Source organism: Callorhinus ursinus, unplaced genomic scaffold (assembly GCF_003265705.2).
Source record: "Callorhinus ursinus isolate GAN/ISIS: 27379988/994484 unplaced genomic scaffold, GSC_fseal_2.0 scaffold4, whole genome shotgun sequence".
Classification (NCBI taxonomy): Eukaryota; Metazoa; Chordata; class Mammalia; order Carnivora; family Otariidae; genus Callorhinus; species Callorhinus ursinus.
The window spans coordinates 142,833,680-142,855,950 of NW_027397066.1; the positions used below are offsets into that span (position 1 = coordinate 142,833,680).

Sequence of the window (22,271 nt, forward strand, 5' to 3'; positions counted from 1 at the left end):
AGGAAGCTATCCTGCCATTTGAAACAGCATGAATGCACCCTGAGCACATTATGCTAAGTTACACAGAGATAAGTCAGACAGAGAAAGAAAAGTAACAGCATGATATCACTTATATGTGGAATCTAAAAAAGTCAAACTCATAAAAAACACAGTAAAATGATGGGGATGTGAGGTGGGGGAGTAAAGATCAGTGTTATTTAAGGGTACAAATTTGTGATGAGTAAATACGACATAGAGATTTAATGCACAGTATAATAAATATGGACAATAATATTGTATTATAATTATATAACATGATAGAGGTGCTAAATATTGCTATCACAATTATTTTACAATATATAAATATACCAAATTAACATGTTATACACCTTAAATTTATATTATGTTATATGTCAAATATATTCAATAAACAAAATAAAAAATAAAACTAAGGTTAAATATCTGTTATAAAGTATCTATTCTACAATTCTCATAAGAATCAACTAGGCAGCTTTTCAATTATAACATACATACAAGTAATTTATATTACTCAGAACAAATATGGCTAAAGTATTACTTACATGATCCGTTGTTAGTGCGGCACATGGGTGAAAATGATCAAAATAAATGTCATGATGCTTTATTGAACATATATGCTTCTCTAAATCATTGTATCTCTCTCCATAGAGCACTAACAATGAAGAGCAAGAATTTCCAAATCAGTGGCCACATAAGGACTGCAATGATTTTAAAGTAAAAGAAAAATTCCAAACATACCAAGTCTAACTTTATACGATTCCTTTATTTGGAAGTAATCTTTGGGAGAATTGGCACAACAGCCAGCATTTCTTTTAAAAGCAGTATTTTTTCCCATTGTACTGTCTTCTTGTTTCCAGTAGTGTTTTACTGATTGTAGCCACCTTAAAAAATAAATTTACAAATAAATTTACTGTAGGCAGTAATAGAGTACTACTTCCTGTGACATTAAATAATTTAAATAAAGAAAATTTCACATGCCTTAAAAATTGTAATTAAAGGAATAGGCCCTGGAGGCAGACTACCTGAGACTGAATCCCAGCCTCCTTACTGCTGCTGTCTGTGGCTCTTGGTCAAATCACTTATATTCTTTGTGCTTCATTTTCCACATTCGACATTCCATAAAAATGGAAACAATAATAGTAGTAGTAGAAATATGATTTAATAGTAGTAACTGAAGTAGTAAATCATAAGAGTCGTTGGGTATTTAAAATAAATTGATATTTGCAAAACACTTAGAATAGTGCCTGGCACATAGTAGCCTTTGCTATAATTGTTATAACAATGAGGCAAAAATCTAGCCCAATGACAAAATGATATGGGCCTTTCAATTAGTAAGGTTTTGCTATCTTTCTGAGCATCTACAAAGTGGGACAATAGAAAAAATCTCAAGGTCTGTGGCAGGGGATGTCATTATATTATTTCATTTTTTATTTCTTGCTAAAAGAAAAAAAAAGGAACATAGATCTCTCGCTGCTGGTGGACTTTTTTTGACATATGGAAGAAATTTTCTACTCAATAGCAGATCTGGCTGGGACAGTCCTTGATTTTCCTTTATTGAGTGTGGCCTTTCTCAGCACCTGCCAGGAGGTGCTCTAAGTGCTCTGTTGCTTGAATAGCCAGAGGTAAGTTAATAAACCCACCAGAAAGTTATGAAACTCTTCAGAACCTATATAGAAAGTATAAAATTTAAAATAGAAAAGCATTTATCCAAATTGGAACATAATGCCTACTCAGTGAGATGCTGAGGGTTACTTATGGTAGCTGAAAGAGCCAAAAAGGGACATCGGATCATGACAAGGAGATGCTCCCAGATTTCTGCTCCAATTTCTCCGCCAAGACAATGGACCTATTAAAGAAAAAAATTTCTCCTTTAAAAAGATGATTTAAAAATAGCAAATGAAAATAAGACACAGAAGCTCAAATCACTATACATAGTTTCATGTTACCTTTAATTGACCATGCCAAGTTTATATAAATGTCCACAAATCAGGTAATAGAAAATCTTGACACAGATTTTCTTCAATCTCCATAACCAATCCATCAATAATTCCTCTTTCTCTTACTTTCAAAAACTTCTTTCAAATCTATGCATTTCTTTCCATGTTTAATGCCACCCAAGCCACTATCTCATCTCAGCTGCACTGCTGCAATATCCTCCTGACTACCACCTAGCTTCCCTCGGTGCCCCCTGGGTTCTTCCAATCACAGCCAAAATGATATATCTAAAAGACAAATTAGATCAGTCCATGTCCCTAATTAAATTCCTTCAATATCTTCCTTTGCACATGGAACAGAATGTTAACTCCTTAACAGGGTGTACATTATACCTGGCATACTTTGGCCCCCTCCTGCCTCTCTAGCTTTGTCTCAAGCCATTCTGTCCCATACTGCTCCCCCTCTGCTTAAGACATACTGGACTTTTCTGTGTTCCTTAAACACACCTTTCCTACCTCAGAGCTTTCACATGTATCATTCCCTCTGCTTAACATGCTTTTCAGCTTACAGAGTTCAGGCTAATGTCACTCCATTAGAAGGACTTTGCTGACTGCCCATGCCAGAGTTTCCCTCCTACCGCCTTCCTGCCATTATCAGTCATGCCAGCCTGCTCTTTCTCTTTACAGTATGTACCAGTGTGGGCGGGCATAGTCACAGGTGTACTTGCTCATATGCTTACTTGTTTAATTCTCTCTTTTTCAATTACTCTGTGACCTTAGACCTGAGCATTCCTAGCACCAACACTGCCTGGCATGGCAGAGGCACCCCTTAAATATTTGCTGAATTAATGAATGAATGTCTTTTAATCAAATAAGGCAAATTGAACTTGATTCAGAGAAGATTCTCAAATGTAGTCTTCTCTAAACAGATTAAATTATGAAGCCTGGCAATTAGCTGGAAAGGACTATCTGAGCCAGAGGATTAAAATTATCTTTTCCACAGCCCCTTTGGTTTTGGCCTGGTCAGATAGTATACAACTCTCCTGAATGCTTCATAAAAGCAGATAGTTCTTTTCTCTGACCCTGCCAGAATAGGCATTAGCCTTCAAAATCCTTCAGCTTTATCTTATATAAAAGTGGGGAAATTAAGGTACCCAATGTCATACCAGTCAGAGTTTTTGAAATTAGAGTACAACTCAAGTTCTTGATTACAGAGAATTGTTGAATTTTTATTTTGAACAGGAATATTCAAGACCTTCAAGATGCAATATATACAAAGTAACCAAAAATAAACACAAAAAATCAATATCAAGGGCGCCTGGGTGGCTCAGTTGGTTAAGGGACTGCCTTCGGCTCAGGTCATGATCCTGGAGTCCCAGGATCGAGTCCCGCATCGGGCTCCCTGCTCAGCAGGGAGTCTGCTTCTCCCTCTGACCCTCCCCTGTCTCATGCTCTCTCTCTCTGTCTCATTCTCTCTCTCAAATAAATAAATAAAATCTTTAAAAAAATCAGTATCAAACAAATAAAATATATAGCCTGCTTAGTAGCTCCAAGTTTACAACAGGAATAATTAAGTTAAATACAAGCTTATCATCTTCTTCCACTTTAGGCTGAAAATTCTTTGGAGCAAAGGAATATATCCTTTTATAATACTTTAAATATCTTTCAATAAATATCTTTGATAAAATATAATGATAAAATGTTTTAAATATCATTTATAAATACTACAAAATAAAATATAATATATAAATATGTATATTTTATATATCATACATAAAATTATATTACATATAACATAAATGAATATATAAGTATACTAAATATTTGATAAATATATATTTTATATGCATTATATAACTATATAAATTTAATATATATAATTATGTGTTATATAAATACATGCTATATATAAATTACATATTATATAAATATATATTATATAAATAAACTATATAATATATAATATACTATATAATACAAAATAAAATATATATAATAAATGTTTAATGGATATACATATAATATTTAATATATTTATATATTCAATATATAATATATTAAACATATTTCATATTATATATTTTTAAGTATATATTCAAATATATTTATAGGGGCGCCTGGGTGGCTCAGTCATTAAGCGTCTGCCTTCGGCTCAAGTCATGGTCCCAGGGTCCTGGGATGGAGCCCACATCAGACTCCCTGCTCAGTGGGAAGCCTGCTTCTCCCTCTCCCACTCCCCCTGCTTGTGTTCCCTCTCTCTCTCTGTTTCTATCTCTCAAATAAATAAATAAAATCTTAAAAAAATAAAAAATAAAATATATTTATAAAAATACAAAATAAAAGGATAAAATGTTATAACTATCATTTATAAATATTATAAAATTTTATAACATTTATAAGTACAACAAAAATGTTATAAATATCTTCCATTTGTCCCTATAAATCTCTATTATTTTCCATCCTGCTCTCTTTGGCCAGGGAAACGGACTTACAGAGATTACTTTTAAAGGGACTCCAGTGCTCTCTGGTTCCCCTGGACTTAGCCAATGGAGAGCCTTGTCAAGGGATCAGGAGAAGGGAGGAGAATGAGAATGAGGTCTTTATTTCACTGGATCCCCCTTCCTGAAAGGTTACCTTGAGCTCGTTATGTCCCTTAACTAAGATAAGTACTCACAATGTGGCTACCTTAATCAGAATCTCCTTTTGCGTCTCAGTAACTGCTTCTCTGCCTTGTCCCTTTAAGCATAAGGGTAAGTTACTAGCTCTGGATTACGTACTAACCTTCATAGTTTCCCTCACACAGATTTGGAAAACTCTCCTTTTTTTTTTTTTAAAGATTTTATTTATTTATTTATTTGAGAGAGAAAGCACAAGAGGGGGTAGGGTCCGAGGGAGAAGCAGACTTCCTGCTGAGCAGGGAGCCCGATGCGGGGCTCGCTCCAGGGACTCCAGGATCATGACCTGAGCCAAAGGCGGTCGCTTAACCAACTGAGTCACCCAGGCGCCCTGGAAGACTCTCTTCTTAAATTGTTTTGACTGCGTCATTTGTTTTCTGTTCTGTCGATGACTGATAAAATAACTCACATAACTGCTATCATTGTTAGACACCAAAAAGCTTTGCTTTAGAGGTCAAAGACTGGATTTTGAAATCTCTACCAGGAAAATGTACGCCCTGGTGGTTAACTCTGCCTTGCTACACAAGGTCCGTGTAGCAAGACCGACAGCATATACCGACATCCCCTACTGAGTCACAACAGGAAAACAGAGCCAAAAGACTGGGTACGATTCACTGAGGAAACCATTCAGAAGGAAGTATCCTCCACAACCTGAACTCTATACAAAGGGACAAATGTCTTGAAGCACCAAATATCTTCATTATAGCACTTACATACACTAGGAAATCAACCTAGAGAAATAATACCAAACCTACCTCATCAAATATAACATATCTGATCCTTTTCACCCATGTTTGGCGATGAGGAGCTAATAGCAGAATTTCAAAGCAGGCAGGCACTGTAATAAGTACCTAAAAATAACATTGTATAAACAAAAATTTTGAGTACTTTACTATGTACAGACTTTGTTATAAGAATATGAAAGAGTTATAACTCCTGAATGTACTGCTAATAATTATGATATAATATCACTTCTGAGAATATTTCATTAAAATTATGATATATTAGGTTAAACCTTATGAAACTGTAATTCTTATGAGTCAAAATGGTAAAATATCAGATTTGAAGTTCAAATTCTTATTTATAAACATCCAAAGTAATACAAATAGAAGAGTTAATCATCACAAGTTTATTTCTTCAATCTGACCCTGAGATAGTTTTGTTTAAAAATGTCTATTTAGGGTCAACAACTATGGATGTGGGGAGAAGCAGAATTGTGTTGAGGGAGAAGCTATATTTCAAAAGAGGCCTGATGAAACCTTGGCCAACCTGGCTCAGAATTCTGGAGTGAATACCGGCTGTCAGAGCTATTCCACAACAGGCGTTTATACCCCTGTGTTTATGTCCCAGCATTTATACCCCTGCCTAACTCAACCACAGGACATGGACTGTGGAGGCAGACCTGGAAGAACTGACAGTTGGCATTTGTCTTGACCCCTCTCCCCACATCTGGGCAGCAAGTCCATCCCTGAAAGGCAATCTGGGTAACACATCTTCATGTCTGCTCTGCAATGTTCTAGAATCATCTTTTCACTTTTTGTTCAGTCTTAATTATGTATTTATGAATTTGTTAAGGAGGAAAACTATCTATGGCTTACTTAGCATCAAGTATTCTATCAATAATACATTTTTTAAATTATGATGAGTATCCTACTCATCAAGAAAAGTGACAGTATCTTAATTATCGAGAAAAAGTCATTCTGATTAGAAATTGGTGTTTGTTAATTTTTTATAGCTTTGGGTTCTTCAGATCATTTTGAATCCATTTATAAACCAAAAGGATGCAATAAACTATAACTGAAACCTGAAGTCAAAACGTAAGTGTCCTTAGAGAAAGATGAGTGCTATTTCTCAACTCTTTGGAATATTAACAATATTAAACTTTCTGTAAAGCCATTTCATCTTTTGTAAATTCAAAAAAATTATTTCTGTGAGGCTTTGTGAAGATGTTGAATTTCTATCGAAAGAGACATATATTAGTACTATTATATAATTTGGTAAAAAATGCATTAATTAATATATCCTACCTGACAGTTTAGGGCATCGTGACGATAGTCCCTTGTAAAAACACCACATAGAGCTTCACCATTTGGCAGGCTCTTGGTAAAACGGTTCTGAACAGTTGCTGCCACTTGATTAACAAGGGCCTGATTGACAAGGGAAGAAATTCAATAATCACATAATAAAACACAGATGAAACCTCAGAGAATGACAAGAACTGTCTAAAAATATGTACGGTTATAAGTGCAGAAAGCTTAAGTTCAACATTAAGCAGTAATAGACATAAAAGAAACATGGCAAAACAACCTAGCTTGAGAAACAGGCCAGTCACGAATGCCCAGCAGCAGATCAGATAAATCCCATAAACTCTGTAAAAGCAGTATTAGATTCCTAAGTGACCCAGTATGGCTGAGCAAAGTATGAATGCTTCTCTCAATGCAAGCATAATGCTGAATGACAAAATCACAAGACCAGGCTTTTTCCTCACAGTGGTTCTCAGAAAAGTGTTATGTTGGCCTCTGAAACTGGAAGGAGAAAATACAGGTCACAAAATAAAGTGAAAGCTATGGAAACAGAGAACAGATTGATGGGTGCCAGAGGTAGGGGTTGGAGGCAGTGGGTGAAATAGGTGAAGGTGGACAAAAGACACAAACTTCCAGTTATAATATAAATAAGTAGTAGATATGTAATGTACAGCATGGCAACTATAGTTAACAATACTGCACTGCGTATTTGAAAGTTGTGGCTATATGAGGTGATGGATGTCAACTAAACTTATTATGGCAATAATTTCACAATATATACATATATCAAATTATGTGTGGTACACCTTAATTAATTCAATGTTATATGCCAATTATAGATCAATAAAACTGGAAAATAAATAATAAAAAGTGAAATAGATTCACTTGCATGACTACATGTATTATTTTAAAAGAGGAGGTTTAGGAATGAAAGAGAAAGTTTGAGTCACTTGAGGGCTACCTTTGTTGGTGCAACATAAACAACCACCCCTTCATTGCTCTCCTTCAGCACCTTCTCCATGCAATAGTAGGAAGCATAGGTTTTGCCTGAGGATGTTGGGGCGACAATCACTGCTGACTCATTATTATCCACAACATCAAGGAGCTCTCGCTGCAGGGTTCAGAGCACCATTTGAGTTAATAATATGAACAGCATGTTATCAAAACCAATCTATTAATACACTTCTAATATAATTTTCTGAACTTCAAATGGAATGATGGGAAGTTAAAAACACATGAAGAAACACATAGGAAAATCTGAAGAACTCGTGGCATTCTCTCAGAAGACAGAATTGCTATGCTTTTGACCATCTGGAGGTGAGTTTGTGTGTGAAAAATGGAAAATGAGCCTGAATAAAATATCTTGTCATTGGGAAGATTTCTTTTTTTCTAAGTATTTGTCATTGATTAAGCCCAGCCCTTCTCTAAAATGGAAAGTGAGCCTGAATAAAATATCTTGTCATTGGGAAGATTTCTTTTTTTCTAAGTATTTGTCATTAAATACAGTGCTTCTCCAAAGGCTTTGAGAAATTAAGTTCTAAGAAGTAGCCAATGGTGAAATGGTAGCTAAGGAGAAAAAATCAATCATTCATAATTTTACTACCTACCTCTTACTTTATATACAGAAGAATGTCAGGTACCTACTTTGAAGGGCATGAAAAACTTCATCCCCTCAGTTTATGCTTTTAATCATCAAAATGATGACTAATCAAAGAATCATAAATTTCTATGATGGGCAGAAGATGGAAAAACATCCCCAAACCTCAGTCTGCACACTCTTAATCTAGGTCCACTCTGAGCCACACCTCAAAATAAAGTGGACGTCAGAAGAATTGAAATGTGTGTAGAATTAATAGAGAGCACTTGGCTGCTTTGTGTCCTGCACTTAAGTAAGGAACTGATTCTCCCATTCCTGAAAAGGAGGCAGGAATTTTTAAAGATATTCCACTACCATCAATATAAGAAAGATAAAGTCATATTCTGAATTGGAAGTCTAGTAGATTGAACCTATGAAATTGTACTTTTGTAGGTAAACATATTCAATTTATCAGCGATTTTATATGGTTCAATCTACACAGAAACACACCATTTTATTCCAAATTTTATATCCATCAATTTTACATTTATTTATAGAAGAATGGCTATGATGGTGACAGGTGTAGCATGTAAATATCTAAACAATTGCTATATTTTTTAGACTACCAAAATTGCTCTGTGCACATTTACATATAAAATCCTATTGACACAGGGAAAACGTGGAGGTTGCTCCACAATGATACAACTAGATGACCCAAACAGAACTTTAAAAATATATATATGTGAATTCATCAAAGTACTTCCAAAGAGATGGTCTATTTATAAAAAATGAACAAAATGAAAATTTCACTTTCTTTAAATGGAAAAGAATTTCCATTTTGTCATTTCCAATGATAAAATAATTTTATTTTATTTTTTTAAAGATTTTATTTATTTATTTGAGAGAGAGAGAATGAGAGATAGAGAGCACAAGAGGGACTAGGGTCAGAGGGAGAAGCAGACGCCCTGCTGAGCAGGGAGCCCGATGTGGGACTCGATCCCGGGACTCCAGGATCATGACCTGAGCCAAAGGCAGTCGCTTAACCAACTGAGCCATCCAGGCGCCCGATAAAATAATTTTAAATGACATGACTCACTATTAAGTTCATGCCAAATATAATATGTAAAGCCACAATAATGAGAAGCTCCTGAGATCACATTTAATCATAAAATACAATTTTGTTTCATTCAATTATTACCTGCCATGTGTCAGGAATAAAATCCTGAACCCTGGGATCTGGATCTTTTCTCTCATCTCGTATCAAATAATGGCCCATGTATTGTAGTTGAAACCGAACTGGCCCAATGCCAATTGAGTATTTATCTGTTTTCTTCATGTCATCTCTTGCAACCTACATTATTTGAAAAGTCCATTTGGAAAGTGATTTCAAACTACAACATTATTTAAATAATTAAAATATATATTACTGAGTATTTTTTATGAGAAAAGGATTTTACCACCCTTTCAATTTTGTAATATTTATTGAAGAAGTTCTTTACCATCTAAATCATTATCTTAACTGTGAGTATATTGATAGACATCAAGATTTTCAAATATCCACTATGGTACTTGTAGCTACAATCTAATACATTTAAAAACAACTGAACAATCACAATATAGCTTTTCAATTGTTTGCTAGAATTTAACACAGTATTAATTTTAAGGGTCTGCAGAAATTATCTGGCATTTAACCTGTTTGTTCAGACAAGCATTTGTATCAGTTTTCTAATTCTAGATTATTTCAAGTTTGGGCAGCTGAATTACTAGTAATGACTTTGAACGTAGGAGTAAATATTGTCAGTTGAAAAAAAGAAAAATCTAGAAGAGGTGACTGTATTTGCAAGACACTTTATGTACACCCCATAATTATTCTATTAAAATAGAGCTATTCTGAAAATTACCTGGGTTGGATATAAAGAACTTGCCAATTCATCAAATCCTAAATACTTGAGGCATCTGGCTATGAGTTGCTGATCTGCCTCCTGCAAAAGTTCTGGGTATTTTTCCATCAAGGAATGGATCCTTTTCATCATTTGAACAGCTATATTTAAATCTTTTGTGGTTTCACCTTGGCAAATAATAAACAACATAATATAAACAATAAAGACCATCAAAAATAATGTTAGATTACCCAAGATTAATCATCCAGACTATCAATCTGACCTAATTAAATTCACTATCTTATTTAACATCGATAAAGGTTTCGGAATACAGAGGACTAGGTAAAATATAATTAAAGTGCAACTATACCCACTTCATCATTTCCATGGATAACTGGAAAGTAGCTGTGCAAATAATGGAAACAAGGAAAAGCCTTATAGTTCATGAAAGAAATAAGACTGTTAGAGTTCAAGGTTGTGTAAGTGTTCTGGGGAACAACAAATATTTTCTCCACCTATTATTTTCATGCCTCCTCTACTATGGTCAAAGAAAAATATTTAGATGACTTTAAATATCTGGTTAAAATCTTTGCAAAATTTATTGAGTCCTACTGTTGACTATAGATAACTATTTGGTGTACTCATTGGAGGTTGCCAATTCAATCAGTCTATTACAACTGCCAAATACAGACTTTGATAATTCTTCTTCATTTCTGTATAGTTATATACATTCTTTTTATTCCTCCTCCCTGCTAATCTTTCCACACTTGCCATGTTAGAGCTGTTTTTAATTCCAACTTTCTTTCAATAAACCTACATTTTAGCTATCTAAAAAATATCACCAAATACCCACTGAATGCTATAAGAGGCGACAAAAAAAAATTTAATGTAGAATTCTTCCCCTCAGGAGAGTAAGTCACTTAATTCTGATCTTTCTTAGTAGCAGTCAGCTGCAAATTCTGATACAACATCTTGTTTGGGCAGAAACATATAAGCCAAATCTTATGCTTCTCACTGTGACAGAATCCACAGTGAAAGGCTGACTGCTTTAGAGCAGATTGAAGTAAACAGAATTAGAGTGGGGAGAGGGGAGAAAATAAGAACCCGGTGACCATGTGTTAAATGTATTTCAAGTGTGGGGATGCGCGAGACAGACAGATCAACTAGGTTTACTAGGAAGAATTGTCAGTTTGGAGCTCTTAAGGCACATGATCATTTCACCTGTTATCAATTTGCATATCTCTACCCAGGTTTATTTCCCTTTATCTTTCTCTTCCTGTCTTCTTTTTTATCCTACTCTGTGTTATAGAAATTGCAAAGTAGAGCACATGGGAGCCACAGCAATATTTAGAAGAACTCAACATGGTGAACGAACATAATCTTTAGTTTTACCCAGAAAGAAAATGTTTGCACTTCAGATCTCAAACATGAGTGACAGATTCTCCCAGAGTGCCTCACCGTCTTTGCTGTTCCCTTGACTATGCCCACAATTTTATAAGTAGTTATCTTTAAGCCGATCTTTGACTGATTTGAGTTTGCTTAAGAATGTGCTATATATTTGCTATTTTGAGATTTCATTGCTCTCCGTTAAAAGAAGTAATCCTTAGAGGAATTTTGTAAGGATAAAATCACATAATGCATCTAAGGCTTCTAACGCAAACTTCCAGTTAATAAATGACAGCTATCATCATTACATCCTTTTATTAATTCTCCAATTCATCAAAAGAAAAAGTACAGAATCACACAACTTTACCTCGGCAATGTTCTTTCCATGCTTTCAAGCAGGCAGTTAAGGCTACCATTTCAACTCGAAATTTCACTGAGTTACTTTTACATGATTTCAGAAACTCTTCCAGGTTCTTTATTCCAGAGTTTAAGTTTTCTTTCATTTCCTCCTCAATAGAGAATGACAGAACACTCCATTTTTTCTCCTCTTTCTGTTCTTCCTTAGCAATTAACCTCTTTTTATTCTCTCTAGTAATTATTTCAGCCTTGGTCTCCTGCCAAAAAAAAGGGGGGGAAGCATATCATAAAACAAGCTGGAAATATTCCAAGATTAAATTTCATATATGAGACAATATTTTTAAGTGTATATTGGTTATTTTGACCACCATCCCATTCTTGAATAGGAACAATTTTAGGTTCAGTATTTATTTCTTAAAATTAAAGCCTCTGTTAATTGAAAATTTATGACAATTAAATTTAATCACTATAAAGCCTCTGCAGATAATTTTGTAGATTTCTGAGTTGTATAGATTATAAATCAAAGAGTAAATTAGTAAAATTGGAAACATCAGGCCACTGTTTTCTCATGTCTCCTGCATTGGTTCTTTTTTTTTTCATTTTTTTATTATTATGTTAATCACCATACATTACATCATTAGTTTTTGATGTAGTGTTCCATGATTCATTGTTTGTGCATAACACCCAGTGCTCCACACAGAACGTGCCCTCTTTAATACCCATCACCAGGCTAACCCATCCCCCCACCCCCCTTCCTGCATTGGTTCTTGCTGCTCTCTCTAGAATGGATTTTCCTCTTCCATTCTTCCATGGTCACCTCCCTGTCTCCTACTTGTCCTTCAAAATATTTCTTCCATGAAGCCTTTCCTAACTCCCAAGCCTAACTCATATATTCCTTCTCTGCCAGGGCATCTCTCTATCAAAGTACTCATTACACATACTGTAGTTATGATTTTACTTGTCATACCTCCTATCTATATTAACTTCCTTGAAACAGGAATATGCTATAGTTGTATGTCTCAAGCACAAAACATTTAGCTTATAATATTTGATAAGTGAATGAGGAAAAGTGAAAGCAGATGAAGGAAAGGAGTGGATATAAAGGAACAACATAAATACAACTGATTTGCTGTATCTAGATAAGCTTTTCCAATTGACTTAAACTCAATATGGATCCTCTTTACTATACTTTTACCAATCTGATTTATTAATCTGCAGAAACAAATTAAAGAATTGTATTCCTAAGAGAATTCTATAAACCTTCCACTATTCGGGTTAGTCATGAATTAATATGTAAATTTTGTCTACAATGAAGTCAATATTAGTTGTCTGCACTTTCTCAGTACTTAATTCTACTCAACATTATTTGACGTTTCCCAATGTTTTAATCTGCCAAATGTACTGTTCTAGGTTAACTCAGCATGGTTCTTTCTCAATAAGACAAGGGTGACCTTGGCACTTTGTCATGCGCCAATGCTTATTATATCCTGAATATGCAGACTTATTAAACGGTTGCTAGAAGAGCACATTTATATAGTGCTGAGAGCGTTTAACTCTAATGAGATTATTTATTTAATTTCTAATAATGTAAAAGAAAAAATGGGATTTTTTTTCAGTCTTCATACCTTATACTATGTAATGAGAATTTTTGCTACAAACTTTCTATTTTATAACATCCCTCTTGAAAAAAAAAATAGAAACTTCTTTGTAGCCCTAAATGAAAAAGGAAAAGTTGTAATTGGATGATTTTACCAACAATAAAATTGACTATGAAAATTAAAAGGAGGTTGTCACTACAAGGAGAAAAACAATGACCACCTACCTGGGTCAGAAAGGCTGCTTTTTAGCTATTAAAGCAAAAGTCTCCATTTCTGCTTGGACTTTTTAAAAAATGTCAGCTTTACTGAGTTTTTATGGAAAATATAATTGTAAAATATTTAAAGTGCACATCATGGTGATTTGATATATGAATACATGTAGTTGAATTTCCCCCATTGGGTTAAGTAACCCATCCATTACCTCACACATTTATCTTTTTGGGGGGTGAAAACAATTAAAATCTACTCTATTAGCAAATTTCAATGATGCATTAGAGTGTTATCAACTACAGTCATATATTTTACATTAGCTTCTCAGACATTATTCATAGCTGAAAGTTTGTACCTTTTTACCAACCTCTACCTATTGCCACCACCCACCCAGTCTGTGGCAACCATTTTTCTACCCTCTGCTTCTATGAATTTGACTTTTTTTAATTCCACATATAAGTGATAACATGCAGTATTTATCTTTGTTTGGTTTACTTCACTCAGCATTGCCAGGTTATCATGTTGTCACAAATGGCAGGAATTCCTTCCTATGGATAAATAATATTCCATTGTATATGTATATATCACATCATCTTTATTCATTCATCCATTGATAAATGTTCACACTGTTTCCCTATCTTGGCTATTATAAATAATGCTGCCATGAACATGGGAGTGCAGATATTTCTTCCATAGCCTATTTTCATTTCCTTTGATAAATACCCAGAAGGGGATTGCTAGCTCCTATGGTAGTTCTATTTTTAATTTTTTGAGTAATCTCCATATTGTTTTCATAGTAGCTGCACATTTACATTTCCACACACAGTACATAAGGGTTCCCTTTTCTCCAAAACTTTGCCAACACTTGTTACGTCCTGTCTTTTTCATGACAGCCATTCTGACAGGTCTGAGATAATATCTCATTGTGGTTTTGACTTGTATTTCCCTGATGACTGATGATGTTGAGTACCTTTCCATGTACCTGTTGGCCATTCATATATCTTCTTTAAAAAAAAATTCTATTCAGTACGCAGTCCATTTTTAGAAATCAGATTGTTTGGTTTTGGGGTTTTTTTTGCTATTAAGTAATATGACTTCTTTATATATTTTATTTTTTTTTTAAGATTTTATTTTTTTGACAGAGAGAGGCACAGCGAGAGAGGGAACACAAGCAGGGAGAATGGGAGAGGGAGAAGCAGGCCTCCCGTGGAGCAGGGAGCCCGATGCGGGGCTCGATCCCAGGACCCTGGGATCATGACCTGAGCCGAAGGCAGACGCTTAACGACTGAGCCACCCAGGTGCCCCTATTTTAGATATTAATCCCTTATCAGGTGTACAATTTGCAAATATCTTCTCCCATAGAGTAGACTGCTTTTTCATTTCATTGATGGTTTCCTTTGCTGTATGGAAGCTTTTTAGTTTGACATAGTCTCACTTATTTTTGCTTTTGTTAGCTTCGCTTTTGATGTCAAATCCAAAAAAAAAAAAAAAAATTCATAGCTAAGACCAATGCCAAGGTATTTACCCCTGTTTTCTTCTAGGAGTTCTGTGGTTTCAGGTCTTTTATTCAAGTCTTTATTTTGAGTTGATTTTTGTGTATGCTGTAAGGTAGGGTCTAGTTTCATTCTTTTGCAGATGGCTGTCCAATTTTCCCAACACCATTTATTAAACTGTCTTTCCCCGCCCATTGCATATTCTTGACTTTTTCTTGAATTAAGCATATATGTGTGTTTCTGGGCTCTTTATTCTGTTCCATTGATCTGTATGTTTTTGTGCCAGTACCATACTGTTTTGATTACTACAGCTTTGTAGTATATCTTGAAATCTGAGATTATGATACTTCCAGTTTTGTTCATCTTTTTCAAGATAGCTTTGGCTATTCAGGGTATTTTGTGGTTCCATACAAATTTTAGGATTATTTGTTCTGGTTCTATGAAAAATGTTGTTGGTAGTTTAATAGGGATTTCATTAGGTTTGTAGATTGCTTTGGGTAGCATGGACATTTTGAGAATAATAATTCTTCCAATCCATGAGCACAGAATATCTTTCCATTTTTTTGTGTCACCTTCAATTTCTTTCACTCATTGGTAAAATTTATTTCTAGGTATTTTGATGCAATTGTAAATAGAATTGTTATCTTAATTTCTCTTTCTGCTAGTGTGTTATTTGTGGATAGAAGCACAACAGATTTCTGTACATTAATTTTGTATCCTGCAACTTTACTGAATTCATTTATTAGTTCTAACATTTTTTCGTGAAGTCTTTAGAGATTTTTTATATATATAATGTCGTGTCATCAGCGAATAGTGAAAGTTTTACTACTTCCTTACCAATTTGGAGGCCTTGTATTTCTTTTTCTTGCCTAATTGCTCTGACTAGGGTTTCCAGTACCATTTTGAATATAAGTGGTGAGAGTGGACATCCTTGTCTTATTCCTGATCTTAGAGAAAATGCTTTCAGATTTTCATCTTTATCATTATATAATAACTTTCCTTATCTCTTAATATAGTCTTTGCCTTAAAGTCTATTTTCTCTAATATAAATATAGCTACCCCTGCATTTTTTGGCTTCCATTTGCATGGGATATCTTTTTCCATCCCTTTACTTTCAGTCTGTGTGTGTCCTTAAAGCTGAATAAAGCTGAAGTGAGTCTCTTAGACAGCATATAGTAGGGTATTTTATTATTATTTTATTATTATTATTATTTTATTATTATTCACTCATCCCCTCTATGTCTTTTGATTGGAGAATTTAGTCCATTTACATTTAAAGTAATTATTAATAGGTATTGACTTACTATGGCCATTAATTTTTTTTCTGACTGATTTACAATTCCTTTGTTCTTCTCTTTTTCTCCTCCTTTGTGATTTGATAGCTTTCTGTAGTGGTATGCTTAGATTCCTTTTGCTGCTTTTAAAGTACGCAAATCAGTCTCTTTTAGGGAAAGACTGGGAATAAGCATTTCAGTCTGCTGCCTCCGTGCCCTGGGGGGATAGTCAGGCTATAGTCTTGTGGGTCCTGTGGATGCAAGCTTTGATGGCATTCAAAGCTAGATGTTTTGAGGGGCCCTTTCTTCAGGTGGAACTCAAAAGATGGGGTGCCAAACCAAAAATTTGGTCCCAATCCTTTCCTCCTGAGGGAAAAACTGGGACTTGTGAGTTTTCTCCCAATTGTGTCTCTGCACCAGGGATGGGGTTTATAGGGAGTGTATGTCTCAGCCTCTTCTATCTGTTTCATTGTGGGATTTTTCTCATTTGTCCAATGTATAGGAGTTATTTCTCTAGTTTCTGGATTGCTTTCAGAGAGAATTTTTCTGTATTTATCTGTAAATTCTGGATGTCTATGGGAGAAGATGAGTTCAGGAACCTCCTATATTGCCATCTTAGACCAGAATTCAAAAGAACTATATTTTTAATTTTATTTCAACATTTCTAAATCCAAGCCTTTAGTAACCTATTGTCTCATATTCTTTTTCAAATACATATACATTTTATTATGTATAGAGGACCATATATAACCTTGTATATGGAGGTTAGACTTTCTTACCAAGTAAATAAAATAAGTGATCACATATAAAAAGAAAAAGCATAAAATGGAAAGAAACCACCAGAGGAATTGAACAAATAGCAACTTAAGAAAAGTCAATAAACAGTTTTAAAATTTGATAGATTAATAGAACCTACATGTGCCTTTTTGTTCTTGGGTGCAATGAAATTATTCTTTGGCTTGACAGCTTGAGTTACAACAATTTTTGGAGAGACTGATTCTAATGAATTCCCATAAAATCGTTGAAAACGATGATACTTCTGCAAAGACCTAAGATGATGAGGATCTCTAGATTTTTCTGAAAAAGAGAAGACTTAAAATGTAAAACTACTATATTTTTTTCAATAGCATTCTCATTAATTCTTCATGCCATCCCACCCACACATGTACTTTTTAGTTTGAAATAGTAATTTAGTAATTTAGATTTACCTTTGTTAAAGAGGGAATCAAGTCAGGCAAATTCTTGTCTATGGAGCAATTCCTTCCCTTATTTAAAAGATGGAAGTGACAAAACACTCTTTCACTGTCTACCTCCTAAAGCAAATATCAGGATGCCACAAAGAATAACAGATTCTGCGTATTACCTCTGTTATTTGCCCTATGAATGAGTTTAAGAAGAAGACAGAGGCAAAATCAAGAAGATATCCATCTTGGATATCCTGGCTTCTGGCACTGCTTGACAGAAAAATTCTTACTCTAAACCGTAACCACAGAGCCAAGAGCTTGGCAGTTGAGAAACACTCACTATGGAAAAATCCAAAGACATAGGAAATCCCAACAATAAAGGTATGATTTACTTCCATACCCAAAGAAAACTACAATTAAGGGGATAATTAAGCTGGTTGATTTTTCTATGTCTGTATCTACATATATCAAATTAAGCCATTTTGAGGAATAGTAATGGTTAATCTAAAAGATCCCCTCACATCTTGCAGGATCTTAGTAGCTGTTTATGTAAGCAGGCTGATAAGTATGAGCGAGCTTACTATGCACACCCCTAGATTCTTCTGAAAGTAAGTTTTGTCAACTTGAAGAAAGGTGGAGGTGAGATAGGGGTAGACAAATATGGATGAAGACAAAGGATTAACCAAGGAGACAAGATCCCTTAATCAATCTCTGTTGATCTACTTTTAGTGGTTTTATGGGCCTCCTTTTGCAGTTCCAACCATCCTGAGAATGAAGGTATATAAAATACTGGCACTTGTTACACGTAATCAACTGGGTAGTGCGAAAGTAGCTGAAATTACTTGAAAGACTATTGCCTCAGTATTATGAACTTCAAGGAATACACAAATATCTTCAACTACACACCATATTTATTTAAAACAGTTTCATATTTTGTGGCGACAAATGCAGTATTGGCACACTTCCTAGGACATCAGCATTCTTGTGTTCCTATGACTCAGTAAACAGAGTGGGACTTTTTCATTACCATCTTTACTGACATACATCTAAATATCTTGTAGACTATTATTATTCAAGAAATATAACTTGTGGCTCATGATACGATAATTTTTTATTACAAAATAAAAAGAGTGAAATTGATTTTAATTTATTTCACCAGAGTCACATAACTCACCATCAAATTGACACTTTGTCCTGTCATAATCATCACTAAGGGGTCTGTGAGAATGCCAATGCACAAGTTCATCAAATTCCTTATGTTTAACTAGTGAAGTTACAATAGGATCATCACTATGAGACAAAAAGAAACATGCATATTTTAAATTTCATGGCTCTAAATAGAACACAGCACAGATTTCATTTTTTTAATATTTTAAATAATAGCCACCTTTCCTCTTTCTATAATATGATGTGGGTGTTAGAATCCAAAAAGTAGTTTATTAGGTGCTTAAGAACCCAGAATCTACCCCACATCTCTAACAATCCCATCAACATCAACAAATATTCATTAATTAAGCCACTAATTAACAACATCCAGCTGGAGTAATTTTACTCTAAGATTAAAACCATGTTGATTTTAACCTAGTTAAGATCAAAGACATTGATAAATTTGTTATTAAACTCATTATTTGTTACAAACACATATTGCATCTAATATACTCCATTTAATTTGTTGGATTTCATAGAATCTTTAATGAGTAAGTCATCCATTCCACCCATTTACTGAGACATTTTTGGTCTTATACCTCTTTAAGAAAGGCAAATCTGTCAAAAGGTCACCAACAAACTTATCAACCACTTCACATGACATTGAAATAAATCCCAAATTAGGAATGTTTTCCTTGGCAGTATCTGTGAACAAGTAAAAAAAAAATTAAGACAGTGTCAAATGTGAAACTTTCATATAGGAACAGTACACATCATATTCTAAAACCTTACATTAAAAAACATTTTTCATTGATTTTAATTACATTTATCAATTCCAGACCTTCCCATAAAGCTACTGCCCACATAAAAACATTTTGGAACATAGTAGAATATGAAGAAATAGGCAGCATTTAGGGATGTAAATAGGTAGGTAGAAAAATAACTGTTTCCTATTTTTAAATGTTTATTTCCTTCATTGTCCCTTATTATAAGGAATTTGAATATGGAACTCTCACTCAGAGATCTCTTCCATAAATACTTTTATGGAACTGAAATTTTAAAAAAGTAGGGGAAAATATATGGATAATAATGAAATAATTTGATATCATTACAGTATTTTCTTATATCCTCTTTGATATTATATCTATGTATACATATATATGTATCTGAACATATACACATACATGTGATAGATACCATACATATGACACATATATCCTATATATAATAGTTGGCTAATAAATGCCTTTTTATTTATATATGGTTCATAATTCTAGGTAAGCTGCCATTGCTCTGCCCATTATCCCCTTGGTGTTCACTGTTCCTGTGTTTGCCTGACACCTTCTTATAGCCATGTGAAGAAGGCCAGAAGTGGTAAGGATTCAATGCCCCAGAGATAGCCCTCAGCCAAAAGTGTGACAGGAGTTGCAGGTTAAATGCCCCATCTATCTTGCTCTTCAGGTAAGACATCTCGGAGGTGGTTTGTACAACATTCTAAGATTCCCAGTAAGATCTACCTGTAGTTGCCCACAGTGGAAACCTACTCATTAACATGTCCTACATTGGTTTTATTCTCTTCCTGATCTTACCTAACCCCTCCCTTATTTGTTCTTCCTGGGATCAATAAACCCCTTATTTGATCTTCCTCCAGAGTCTTTGTCTGGTAGAACTTATCTGGACATAAGAGTATATATATTCTTCCCCATATTCTGAAAAATATATTTATATTGATACATCCCAAATTCCCACTAGATTTCCTTCTCACGTTCCTTAGGGGGATATTTTATTCTTCCTGAAATTCATCAAATGGAAATATCTTCCATGATACTATGATGATGGATAAATCAGTTTTTGTATTTCTTTTTTTAAGATTTTATTTTTATTTATTTGTTTGTCAGAGAGAGAGAGAGAGAGCACAAGCAGGGGGGAGCAGCAGGCAGGGGAAGAAGCAGACTCCCTGCTGAGCAAGGAGCCTGATGTGGGACTCAGTCCCAGGACCCTGGGATCATGACCTAGCTGAAGGCAGACGCTTAACCAACTGGACCACCCAGGAGCCCCAGTTTTTTGTATTTCTAAAAATGTTTATATTACTTCTTCATTCTTAAATATTTTAAGAAACATATAATTTCACTATATTGATTTCTACCATTGTTACAGAGGAAGTCTATTATAGACTAATTTTTGTTCCTTTCTAGGTAACTAAGATATTCATTTTCTATATTCTATAATCATACTATATTGTATCCAGCGTGTGTATTTATCTGTGAGTGTGTATGTGCATATGTTTCATTTATCCCACTTGGGATTCATCATATATCCTAAATGTGCAAATTCTTGCCTTTCCTCAATCCAGGCAAATACCCAGCTGTGATCTCTTCAAATATTGTCCAACCCACCTTGGCTCATTCTTTCCTTCTGAATCTCCAAATGAATAAAAGGCTAGACTTCTTCATTATATCTTGTTTTTTGACATATCTTTCCTATTGCTTCAGCTCTTATTTCTTTTGTTTGGTTTTTTTTAGGTTTTTTTTTGCAGATTTATTGAGATGTAATTGACACATAAGCTTAAGGTATATAACATGGCTATACACCTCATCTCTACCTTTAAGTGTAATTCTTTTGATGAATTTCTAATTCACACATTCTCTTTAGCAATATCCAATCAGCTTTTTAACCTATCCAGACAATATTTTCATTGTTACAACTTTGATTACTTTAAAATATGAATGGTGTTTTATAGAATTTTGTAATTTTCTCATGTTTCAAATTTCATATTTTATTTCTTTGAGCATTTTAAATACACATATAGTATATTCTACTTTTGATATTATAAAATATGAAGTTCTAGCTCTATAGCTTACAGTTTTTCTTAGCTTATTTCCTCTATTGCTTTATAAATTCATATTTGTACTCATATTTGGCAGAATATGAGTAAAACCTGTATCTTGTAAAACCAGGGTTTATGATATTTTTAATTTTTTTTATTTATTTGTCAGAGAGAAAAAGAGAGAGCACAAGCAGGGGGAGTGGCAGGCAGTGGGAGAGGCAGGTTCCCCTCTGAGCAAGAAGCCCAATGTGGGACTCAATCCCAGGACCCTGGGATCATGTCCTGAGCTGAAGGCAGATGCTTAACCGACTGAGCCACCCAGGCGTTCCCAGGGTTTATGATGTTTTTCCTCTACAAAGAATGTACTAGATTCTTCTGATCACTTTAAGCTAATGTTCTTGCTTAGATTTGTCTTGACACTACTAAGAATAACTGAAACCCCAGCTTCTTGGGAGGATAGGCCTATAATTGGAAATCATCAAAGTAATTCATTTTGTATTAGCCAGAGATCCATCTCTCCCTTTATTTTTGGCTCCTGGAATTGCACTTCTATTGTTTTGAGCTTAGCTATGATAATACAAAAAGATGTTTGGTGTGTCTTACCAGCATTTCAATTGTTTCCCAAAAGAGATTTTTCCCCTAACCTATACTGCCATATTGATAGAAATTGATAGAAACAGAAGTCACAT

At 34.4% G+C, this 22,271-nt stretch overlaps 1 protein-coding gene across 6 annotated transcripts in view; it reads right to left on the reverse strand.

Annotated features, from left to right (window-relative positions):
* DDX60 (DExD/H-box helicase 60) overlaps nt 1-22,271 on the reverse strand; it is a 109,164-nt gene that overhangs the window by 56,589 nt on the left and 30,304 nt on the right. For all 6 annotated transcript variants that reach the window (XM_025874430.2, XM_025874426.2, XM_025874428.2 and 3 more), the window contains 12 exons: nt 19,355-19,460; nt 18,784-18,899; nt 17,342-17,502; nt 11,861-12,107; nt 10,129-10,295; nt 9,426-9,578; nt 7,613-7,762; nt 6,655-6,774; nt 5,383-5,478; nt 1,749-1,864; nt 757-899; nt 561-670 (listed from right to left, as the gene is read on the reverse strand). In XM_025874430.2, coding sequence (XP_025730215.1) covers nt 561-670; nt 757-899; nt 1,749-1,864; nt 5,383-5,478; nt 6,655-6,774; nt 7,613-7,762; nt 9,426-9,578; nt 10,129-10,295; nt 11,861-12,107; nt 17,342-17,502; nt 18,784-18,899; nt 19,355-19,460 — 1,685 coding nt within the window. The remainder of the gene's footprint in view (nt 1-560; nt 671-756; nt 900-1,748; nt 1,865-5,382; nt 5,479-6,654; nt 6,775-7,612; nt 7,763-9,425; nt 9,579-10,128; nt 10,296-11,860; nt 12,108-17,341; nt 17,503-18,783; nt 18,900-19,354; nt 19,461-22,271) is intronic.